The sequence below is a fragment of the Gracilinanus agilis genome, chromosome 3 (assembly GCF_016433145.1).
Source record: "Gracilinanus agilis isolate LMUSP501 chromosome 3, AgileGrace, whole genome shotgun sequence".
NCBI lineage: Eukaryota > Metazoa > Chordata > Mammalia > Didelphimorphia > Didelphidae > Gracilinanus > Gracilinanus agilis.
In genome coordinates this window covers 193,924,787-193,937,156 of record NC_058132.1, presented here as the reverse complement: position 1 = coordinate 193,937,156, position 12,370 = coordinate 193,924,787, and the positions used below count along the sequence as shown (strand labels likewise).

General features: G+C 36.0%; 1 protein-coding gene across 1 annotated transcript in view; it reads right to left on the bottom strand.

Annotated features, from left to right (window-relative positions):
- Positions 1-10,950: 10,950 nt before the first annotated feature.
- The window catches only part of TEX12 (testis expressed 12), an 8,715-nt gene continuing 7,295 nt past the window's right edge, over positions 10,951-12,370 (bottom strand). The window contains exon 4 of the mRNA XM_044666342.1: positions 10,951-11,095. Within this exon, the coding sequence (XP_044522277.1) occupies positions 10,951-11,095 (145 nt within the window). The remainder of the gene's footprint in view (positions 11,096-12,370) is intronic.

Here is a 12,370-nt window from a genome sequence, read left to right as displayed (position 1 = left end):
AAGCTAGATTCAGAATAATGTTTTAAATGCATAGGATTACAAAGAAAAAATGATTATACTGAAATAAAAATGTAATTTTTTTTCCCATCCATGTTGACAGGTGCCCAGAAATCTATCCATAGGTTCTTAAATCCAAAGTTAAGGACACTTGTTCTAGAGTTACTCTTTGGTCCAACGTGATGACTATACATGACATTCCTTCTATGGACCCAGTCAACATCATCTTGGATATTTTCTATTTTTCCTCTAAGAGAGGGCTGCTCCATATGAACTCAGTGGTAAAAAAAGATCTTATTCTTTGAAAAGGGTCTTGTTGGCTATCATAACAGAAGACATTTTGAGTCTTTATTATACCCACAATACTATCTGCCATGTGGAAAGACTAACAACCAACTAATTTTAAAGGAAATGGATGAAAATGAGGGAGAAACTAGAGTTTATAATCCAAAAATATAAGAAAATTGGTTCAAAGAATGATAGATATTTAGACCAGAGAAGGTCCTTAAAGACAAGAGCAACACTGAAGATCAGTTAAAAAATATAATAGCAGATCTCAAACTGTACTATAAAGCAGAAATCATCAAAACAATCTTGTACTGGCTAAGAGATAGAAGGGTGGATCAATGGAATAGATATGGGATAAATGACCTTAGCCATCTAGTATTTGATAAACTCAAAAGATCCCAGCTTTTGGGACAAGAACTCACTATTTGACAAATACTGTTGGGGAAACTGAAAAACATTATGGCAGAAACTAGGTACAGAACAGTATCTCACAATCTATACCATGATAAGTATTTAGAAGTGTAGGGTGATACCATAAGTAAATTAGGGGAACATAGAATAATTTACCTGTCAGATCTATGGAGAAGGGAATAATATATGACCAAACAAGAGATAGAGGGCATTATAAGACATAAAATAATTTTAACTATATTAAATTTGAAAGGTTTTCTAAAAATGTAACCAAATTAGGAGAGGAACAACAAACTTCTCTGATATGGGTCTTATTTTTCAAATACATAGCAAATTAAGTCAAATTTATAAGAATATAAGTCATTCCCAATTGACAAATGGTCAAAGGACATTGTTATGAAGGGTAAGAAGAAAATGGTAAATGGGAGTCACTAGGGGCCTAGGAGCCAGTTACTAAACTAGCTAAAATTGGAGTTGATGTTATCAGAGGGGAGCAGCCTCAGCTCAGCTGCCCAGTGAATCTCCACTGCTAGCTATAAGGCTCCTTTAAGTTTTTAAGTGGGTGGCCCCTCCCTGCTGAGGAAAATGCCTTCCTACTGGGTGAGGGCAGAGCCCAGCAGGAAACGGTGACTCAATTTCCTGCCAACAATGAAGGCTTAGATTTCAGTTCCACAGTAACCCCTCCTTCTCAAAATTCTGTCCCCTCCTTAGTCTCCTTAGCCTTTAAGGTGTTGAAATAATCACAGGAATTCACAGATTAAGGCTAAGGGATTTATTGAACTGGAAAGGGAAAACTAAGGTAAGAAGGGTAAACCCCCCTCCTAAAGGACTGCTAAACTGTTGCTAGGGGCAACTGGCAAGTACTGGCAAAGGACCTAAAAGGTCTTGACAGACTGAGGGCAACCAGCCCTCAGCCAGAGATAACTAGACTCTGGCTTGGTGTTATTTGATCAGTTAGGTAGACCGATGATGTTGTCAAGTTCCTCTAGAGATGGCCCTAACCACTAGGCTACGCTATCTAAGTTCCTACCCACAATCCACCTCCCTTCCACCCTTCACCGCCCTGGGCTCCCGGGGGAAAGGTCAGGCAAGTTGTCTGGGTGAGGTCAAGGGAAATCAGAACCCAGGGTTGGGTTTGCAGGGGCTTTTTATAGCCACAGCCCAACTGCCAGTTGGCACCTGCCCCAATGCGCATGCCATGAGCAATATTCCATTCAGGGTAACTGACAGGTTTGCCTAGGGCAATATTGCATGCAAAATCCCTGCACTACAATATGAACAAGCAGTTTTTATATGGAGAAATCAAAGCTATCAATAATCATATAAAAATGTTCTAAATCACTCTTGACTAGAGAAATATAAATTAAAACATCTCTGAGGTACTACCTCATACCGTGAAATTGGTCAATATGACAGAAAAGTGATAAATGTTGGAGAGCATGTGGCAAAATTGAGACACTAATGCATTGCTGGTGGAATTATGAACTGATCCAACCATTGTGGAGGGCAATTTGGAATTATACCCAAAGGGCTATAAAACTGTGCATACCATCACTAGGCCTATATTCCAAAGAGACCAAAAAAGAGAGGAAAGGATCTTCTTGTACAAAAGATATTTATAGCAGCCCTCTTTGTAGTGACAAAGAATTGGAAACTAAGAGAATGTCCATCAATTGGGGAATGGCTGAACAAATTATGGTATATGATGGTGATGGAATTATCATGCTATAAGAAATGATGAACAGGATGATTTCAGAAAGAGCTGGAAAGACCTACATAAGCTGATGAAAAGTGAAATAAATAGAACCAGGAGAACATTATACACAGTAACTGAAATACTGATGATCAGCTGTGAAAGACTTAATTAACTACTCTCAACAATACAATGATCCAGGACAATTCTGAAAGATTTATGACAAAGAACACTACCCACCTCCAGAGAAAGAACTGTTGGAGTCAGAATACAAATCAAAGCATACAATTTTTCACTTTAGGTTATTTGGGTTTTTAATTGGGGCTTTGATTTTATATGAATATTCTCTTTAAAAATGAACAATATGTATATAGGTTTTGCATGATAATACATGTATAACACAAATCAAATTCTTTACCTTATCTGGGAAGAAGGAGAGAAGAAAGGGAGGGAGGCAATTTGGATCTAATAACTTCAGAAAACTTGTGTGGAAAATTGTTATTACATATAATTGGTAACAAAATATTCCTTTAAAAAAGAAATTACATAGCCAATACCTCTGGGGAAATTGAGTAACAATATAGAGGGCAATATATTTAGATCTTCATGTGTGATACCAGGACTAGACATAACAAATTTACTTAGATTTCAATTATATATAAATAGTAGGAACAGTTAGGCCAAGGAAATCATCCGTGATAACAGAGCTGGTAAATATCAGAGGTAGAATTTGAGCCCAGGTCTTCTGATTCTAATTGCAGTGTTCTATCTGCTGCAGTATCCTATGTCTCCCAAGATACTATTCATCTTCTCTCATAAATCCATAACTGTCCTATGCCCAAAGAAACTAAAGAGACCTAAACAGACTCCTAAGCATCAAGATACTGAGTTTCTCCCCTCTTTCTTTCTGATCAACTCTGCACCCCACCGCCCTTCACAAAGGCACAGGACATTCATCTCTACCAATGAGGAGAAAGTCCCATACCAGTGGACTTTGGGACTCAGGGAACATTCAGGTGTGTTGTTCAGTTACTGTGGTGGAAAAATAATATAGATCACCAAGTTAGAAGGAAATAAATGATACAGTTCAGAGCAATTATAAAACTACTCTAAAGGCATATATTAGTGATGAGGAATTTAAGTAGTCTAAAAAGCTACTAAAGTTCTTTTCGTGAAAATCAGAGCCATTAATATTTTTTTACTTGGCTGAATGATTATTTCTTTAAAAGTTAGAGGAGGCAATAATAAAAGATGTTATTCTAGACAAGATTATGACTTTAGAATGTGTGACAGAAAGCCAAACATTATCTCCCACAGAGATGTCCCTTGGCAAAACTCCAGTGTCCCAGGAAACCAAATTAAAATGTAATTGTGGAATACTATACAAAACATATAAAAGTACATTAAAATATAATTTGTGGTTTCCTAAATCAATATGCAATCTGTAGGGATCCCTTTCTATTTGAGCTACTGACCTACCACACAATTAGATTTTTTTTCCCTTCTCATATCCCACCCTCAAGCACTAAGAAAAAAAAGAGAGGAGAACCCCCTCATAACAAATAGGTATAGTCAAGCAAGGAAAATTTCCTCATGGGCTATGTCTAAAAATGTATATCTCATATTGCATTTTAAGTCTATAATCTCAGCAGAAGGAGACCATTGTACACAGAATCACTGTGACACAATCAAATCTAGAGTTTAAGAGACAAGACCATCATCATACAATATCTCATTGGTTTATCAAAACTGGCTGGCATTTACCTCTATTTCTCACTGATTCTTTTTTTTTTAAGCATTTATTAAACACCTATTATATATCAGACACTACAGTGGTGATGATAGCTAACATTTAATTAGTGCTATGTGCCAGGCACTGTGTTAAGCTTAATAATTAATTTTAATTATTATTAGCTAAATAATTAAATAACTAAATTTAATATTTATGATAATTAAGCATATAATTATATGTGTAATTATATATAGTTATAATATATAATGAATCATATAAAATAATTTATTTAATTAATTAGAATGAAATAAATTTATAATAAGTTAATTATTATCTCATTTGACCCTCACAATAATCCCAGGAAGTAAATGCTATAATTATTCTCATTTTACAGATGGAGTTAAGTGATTCTCCCCAGATCACACAGTGTCTGAAACCAGCTTTGAACTAAGGTTTTCCTGACTCCAAGTCCAGGATTCTATTTATTGCATGATGTAGCATGATGTAACATCTTCTCACTTCTCAAAACCAATGACCTGAAAGGAAAATACACATTCACATTGTAGTCTAGAAGACAAATGACTGAAATTGAAATTTAAAGGATATTGTTCTTACTCCCAGTCATTGCCAGTTCAGTGACAAATCTGAAAGTGTCCTCTCTCCCCATTTCCAGTCTTCAACTGGGTATTCTCAGATCATGCAAGTCACCTTTTGGGCAAGCCCAGGCCCACATTCCACTTTCACAGTCAGGATCTTGCTAGCATCCTTGGACAAGGGAAGCAGGCATGAGGAACTTTGGGGTCTGAAGCTACCTTGGCTACCTCCCATGTCCTCCAGTGGAATGTCTGCTCAGCTCTCTAGCCTCCCAGTCCATCAACCTCCTAAACCCCCAGGATTTCCATCTTCACTTCAACTCAGCCACCACACAATTCCTTTGGACGGTCACCCATCACTGCCCTATCCCCATGACCCAGAACCCAAAATTCTTGACCCATTATAGCTTCCTCTCTGCGCCCTTTTATTACATCCTCCTTGAGATTATTCTTATGCACTACATCCTTTAGTGTTAGCTCCTCTTTGTCTTTTTCCAGGCTACCATCTGTGCTCTGATCTCATTTCCTTTTCTTCACACTGTTGGTCCTATAGTTGGTTTCATCAACCAGACACTAATGAGCTAGCTTTAGCTCCATTGTCCTAAGTTGTTGAGTGAGTTCTCTGTGCATGCAAGTTCATCTCTTTTCTTGGCTCCTCCTTTTCCCATTAAAATTGTAGGCTGACTTCCCTATATAATTTTTAACATGCAGAATCCTCCTCATCCTTTCTTTTGAACCTTCTAATATTTATTCTCCCAAAATCTAGGGCATATTTCAGACTATACTCAACTTTTTTCATCATTATAAATTCCAAGATATAATAGCCACTTCCCTCCAAGGTTGCTATCAGTCAAAGTGAAGTCCAAAGCAGTTCCCATTTTCACTTCCTCCACCTTTGGAAGAACAAAATAGTCATTCTGACAAGTCAAGAATTTGGCAAGGCTCTGCTTTTGTTTAAGTAGATAATTCAAGACATCCATCACTACCACATCATGAGTTAAATGAAGTTGATGATGTTTCCTAAATTCCTCATCTATTTTCTCCTCCTGTCTGAGTGGTCCGACTATGTCCTCAAGATGACAACTCTGCTTTTATTTCTTATAGAATGATAGAAGTTGAGAGTTGGGACTTCAGTGGCAATCTAGTCCAATCTATACATAACAAATCCCAACAACTGATATGTTATACCCTTCACTGAACTGTACCCAAATGTTTTCTACTATTTTTCACCCCCAACCAGGTCTGAGATTTCTTCAATGGTTGAAAAGCTTAAGTAGTAAGCATCAGAGGTAAGATTTGTACTGAAGTTCTCTGTTATCTTTCCACTGCCCCATGCTATCTCCCAAGACTCAGTACATAGTTTTTAAGCTCTTCTTACTTTTTAGATTCTCCCCTCAAAAATCTTTAGAAGCAGGAATTGGTTTTTTGCCTTCTTTGTATCACCAACACTCAGCACAGCACTTGACACATAGACAGCACTTGATAATTGCTTCTTGACTTCACTTTCAAGCTCAATCCTTCTCTATGTAGATAACTCCTAAATATAGATCTCTGTATCTTATCACTCTCAATTTTGGTCCCATATTTCCAGCTGTCTGTTGGACTTCTCTATCTCTATCTATGTCTGTTGTAAATCTCTATCTCAGTATGTCGAAAATTGAATTCACTTTTCCCAAATCCATTTACTCCTGATTTTCCTATTTTTGTTCATGGAATTTTATTAAATTGATTACTTAAAATATTCATTACATCAACTCTTCTGCTTAAAAATCTCCTATAGTGCTCCACTACCTACAAAATAAAATTCAAACTTCTTAACTTGGTATTCAAGGCCTTCCACACTTGAGGGCCAACCTAGCTCTCCAGCCTGATTACTCCTTTACCTAACTCTCAAATTCCTACTTAACCTACTATATCCACCATTCCTAAAACACTGATATTTCATTATCTCAGTATTTATTTCATTCTCTCATCAGAATGCTGTTCTCCTACTCTATACCTTTCAAAATTCCATTCATCTTTCAAAGCTAATTCTTATCCTATTCCATAAAATCCACCTTGACCACCCCAACCCAGTGACTGCTTTCTCTAAAATCTTGTAACACTGATTGTCTATAACTATGTTTGGCACTTACACATGCATTTTTATGACTACTTATGGCAGTTACAGGTGGTAAAACTGAGGAGTCCAGTTAGGCACTAATTATGTAAGGAGCCGAGTTCTAAGCTGCAGAGATGGTTTTATCTTATAGTCATTAAGGAGGTATTTATTATTTTATGGTCTATGGCCAATCATTTCGCTTTTCTTATCCCTTTGCTAGCTTAGAAACTGTTTGAGAATGGGGAATGTCTTATATTTCTTTGTACTTCCTTCATGGTACCTAATACAGTGTTTTGCATTAGAGAAGATAATAAACATTTCTCAAATGAATTAATGATTTTATTCTTTAATATTTTTAAAATAATTTTCATCAGTAAGGGGGGTCTCCCTCACATGTTAAAGAGATAGTCTTCATCAGATGCCATGACCAAAAAATAATAATAATCAATACTTGGAAACCAATCTTCTTTTCAGCCTCATCAGGAAAATCAGGACAAATATCTTCATTTAATATAAAAAGCTGAAGCATTATCTCCATCAGGCAACTATTAAAATCAGAGCTTTGGCAAGTGTGGTGCTCAGGAAGCTGGAAATATACCCTTAAATCAGCTAATCAACAATTATCAAATGCTCACTATGTAACGGGCAGCTACTTGATGCAGCAGCTAGATCTGGATCTGGAGTCAGGAAGACCTGTATTCAAATCCAGCCTCATTTATTAGTTCTATGACCCCAGGCAAGTCACTTAACCTCTATTTGCCTCAGTATTCTCATCTATAAAATGAGGATAACAATAGCATCTACCTCATGGTATTATTATGAGGATCAAATGACAGATATACTTGTAAAAGTGCTTAGCACTGTGCCTGGCCCTCCTAACTTCCAGACTCTAAAAATACATCTCCACTACTGTCTCATCCTGAAACTTTGCTTAATGCTTGGAACATCCAACTGCCTCTGCATTCTCCTCAACCTGTAAGACCCTTTCCCAAAGCCAGCTCCCCTTCTCCTATTGGAGACCTCTTTCTGAAGGGGCCCAGACTATTTTCTGTTCCTAATTCCCTTACTGATCCTGTTACTTCCAACCTTCAAGAACATGTTGCTGCACCAACTACCTTCATCTCCCTACTCTTCTATCCCCCTTGCTTTTCAGCTCCTTTTTATATGTTGTTTCCCCCAATTAGAACATGAGGTCATAATAAAATAGATGTCTTTCTTTTCTCTTGTATTTATATCCCCAGAATTTAACAATATGTGACACATAGTAAGCACTTAAATATTTGTTTCCTTCCTAGCTACCCAGAAGCCAATGAAATGGGGAAGGGATTTAGTGGATATATAATAGCATGAGAGAAGATCCATGAATCATGTAAAATCTAAAGGCTTTATTATATTAGGAGAACCACTATATTAGCAAAAACTTTTAACAGTCCTTCAGTTTTGTGATACTTCCACTATGTCATCTCTAAACTTTCCCCTCTGGTTGTACCTCTCAGTGACCTGTGCAGGAACTGGAGATGAAAAGTACACTCAATTTCAAGATCTAGTTTACTTCAGTCTCCATCTTATTCTGCCAAACCCTAAACACAGTGAACAATACAGGCCCATGCAGCCAAAGTTCCCATGAAGACTGAAGTCTCAAAAGACCATCCTACTCTTCCTGGTCCTTGGTGTATCTACCTCTCTTACAAGCTGATCTATGAGGACTGGTGGAAAGGGCTCATCAGAAAGGAAACTGGGAAGGGTTATTTAGAGAAAAAGCCTCATGTATGGTATGGACATGCATTCTTGAAGAATCATACAACACATTATCATGTACCCCAGTCATAAAAACTTGGAACACCTCTAGAGCATTACTAGTAAAAATAATGCTTAACCTACCAAGCATTATTTTCAATAGGTTTAACTTCACCCTTGCCTATATTCCAAAATACCAAAATCAGAAGGCTGCTGTCTTCAAAATCATCAACTTAATGGATGTCAGCCAACCTACAGACTAAGTTCGGTCATCACTCAATCTTAACTAGGTCTATTTAACTTGATGCACCAGCAAAAGATAAAAAGTATCTATACTCAAACCCAGTTATCTTGCATGAGTCTATGAAGGCACACATGAAAGAAAAATCAGTTTCTATATATCTAGATCTAGATATATATAAAATGTGTCTGATTTACCTCCATTCTTGCCTGTATGCTTTCTCCCAGGAAAGTTCAGTGGGAAATATCCCACCTTTGCCATAATAGCTTAGTAGCAAGTCTAGATAGCCCTGTTCAAAAAAACCTCCAACACCCATTCCTTTGAGATATACACCAAAACTAATTACTTTATGGACAAATAAGATTGCAGTAACCCCTACCAATGTCCCTCTGCAAGGCAAGAGTCCTGTATAGACAAAATTCCTCCCCTATATGACCATCATATGTATTTCTTTTGAAAGAAGATTATACTGATAGAACAGAAGGACAGTATCGGGTGAAGAAAGTCTCAGAAATCTGTGCTGATAGAGTGGTAGAATATGGAGCCCAGGCTAATGAGGCTATCTCCTGCTACTAGGTATTCTTACAATTAATCTTATCTGAAAGTACAACTGTGAGTGTCTCATAGTCACTTCTTATACCTCCAGACTAAAAGCTGACCAGTCAGTAAGGTATAGTCCTAGAAAAACAGTATTACAGTATTTTGGCCAAGGTATAAGGAATAAATGAGAATATCTTCATAATTAGCTACCACCTCTTGGGTCCCAACAGATCCAGAAAAAAAAAGTTCATTAACTGCTGAAAATCTGCTAGGTTATTGTACAAACCCAAGGCCTAGGAAGACATTTTCTATTCATCATCTTACATACAGATCAAAATTATACATCTACATTAATCCTCAGAAGTCTACATGGTGAATATAAGTGACCCTGGAAGATGGAGGATCAACAGTAAGGGATATTGGTCATGGTGATGATTGGTATTAAAGGCTTTTAACAGAGTTTTAACTTCTTGCTCTTCTTCTTGGCAAACAGCTCCAGGACTCTGGCAGAAGACAAAGAAAGCTAAATCCATTCTACCCATCCTTTTTCTAAAATTCTTGCAAAGCTAAGTTTTCTGGCATAACCAACAAAAGATCTAGTTGGCTGAAAGTGCTGTTTCTGCACAATTTTATTGCTATGTAAGCATATGTTAAAAAGATTTTTTTTTTGTGTCTCATCTATACTACAGAGGCAACATGATACAGTAGAGAGGAAAGCTTTTGTTCAAATCCCAAGTGATGTACCAAGGATCACACACACAGCCTAGGTCATAACCAGAACTTAAACTAATTCTTTCCACTTTGGATGAATGTATAAAGATCTGTCCAAAAATGTAATGAATTTCCTCAGAAGTACTATATTCACTGTTAATGGAGTCTTTCAAGCAGAAACTGGGTAACCAATCATGTGTCAATAATACTGTAGCAGAAACTATACTTGATGGCCTCTAAGGTTCCTTCCATCTACAATTCTATAATTTTATAAGAACTATTTCAGTAAAACACATTAATTAACTTAAAAGCATTTTGTTAAGTCATGGGCACTAACTATTAATGAAAGCAAATAATGATCCTAAATAACATATAGAATTCAATTTAATGTGTACTTTATATCAAACTTTCTAATCAAGCAGTGATTAAAGAAAAACAAATCATGAAATATCTTTTAAATTGTCCCAAGAAAATGTCAAAAAAAATGACACACATATTGAAAGAACAACACCAATAAGATGAGAAATATTATCAGATTCACTTTCAAACTAGTTTCTGCTTCATTTATCCCAGAAAGTTCTCTTTAAAATGCAAGGATTTTTAAGACAAAAAAGAAAATTACCCACATGTGATTAGACTAACAAAATTTTACATTTTTATGTCAGTTATAAAACTTCAAGATAAAAAACAAATATTTAAAACTGAAGTCTTAGAAATTCTATCAAATCCAACAAAAATTCTTGAATATTCCCTTTTATAAATGAATTGTGTACATTTTCTATAGCTACTAAAGACAGGTGATGAATACTATATTTTCAAAGCACATATTAGTATTTTTAAATACACAAAAGAAATGGTATAACTAACAGTTTGATTTCTCCTGTTAGTTTACATTTACATTTTATTTTAGCTTTGCAGGGTATTTGCAATCATTGTGAATCTTTGCCTCAGACTCTCTCTTTTTTGTTTCAGGAGGTTTTCTAAAGTGCTGGCTTCTTTGAAGATTGCATCAAACTCTTCAATATAAGAAGCATCCACTGCTGCTCTCTCACTATTAAGGAAAACAAATCTAAAATTAAAATGCTATAAAATCCAATCATAATCAATTTTGTTCAGTGTTGTTTACTTTAATGTTGCTTAGACATTTCTTTCAAACTTCTTTCCGTGATGAAGATTTTTTCATAAAAGTTAAAATACTTTAAATTATTTTCTGACATTGTAAAGTCTTGTAACACTAATGGGCATATATTCTAAATTTGTAACTATAATTTTCATATTTGTTTTATACATCTACCTAAGCAAAGGCTTAACTAATCTATTTGGTAGTTTATACGACTGCCAGTTATTAAAGTGCTCAAATTTTTCTGCATATATTTTTAAAAATTTAAAATTCAAAAAACTATAAATGCCTTATTACTTCTGAGGTCCCTTGAAATTCTAAAGATCTATAATCTCAAGAATTCAATTGAGTAGAATTGCTGACAATGGCAGCAATGTGTAACCTACAGGTCACTCAAAACTGAATTCACACAGATTACTAGTTTCAAATTGGTGGTACTGTAGACAACATTTGGTCAAGCCATCCTCAGTCTCAGCTTAACTAAAAACCTCTACTACATAATCTAAACTCAGTCTTTTACTATGATAACAACAAAGACAACAATGTGAATTTTGAAAACAAAATACACATCAAAAAATCATTTAACTGGCACTAAAACAATTAATAAAGAAGAAAGAAAATGCCAGTGCACACAAGTTGGGGATTAGGGTGTCATGCCCAAATAAACGGTGAAAAAAAATCTCTTTAATATCATTCTCTGACATAGCTATACTAAAAAGGCTTTTGGAAAGATCCACTCACCTAGTAACTGAATCACAAAGCAGTTCTCCACATTCCTCAGTATGGCAAAGATTAATCTCTCTCATTCAGTACTCCTTAACTTTATGGAAGCTGGCAAAAAGGCTGTGTATTCTATATTCTTCTCCTTCTTGACCCAGGTAACAACAACAATTTCTTCCCACAAAGATTGAGTTGCTGTCCTAATGCAATCATTGTAAGCCCCAGACACACAGTTTCTTAGGAACTAAAATCCCAGGAACTTAAAATCAAGATTCTCCTTGAGGTCCAAATCTTCCATCAGTCAAGTACAGTAGGGTGCCAGTATCCACAAGGGATACATTCTAAGACCTTCAGCAAATATAGGCAAATACCTCTTGATCCTATATTTATATTCATTCTCTCTCTCTCTCTCTCTCTCTCTCTCTCTCTCTCTCTCTCTCTCTCTCTCTCTCTCCTTCTCTCTCTCTCTCTCTTCACCTTCTATCT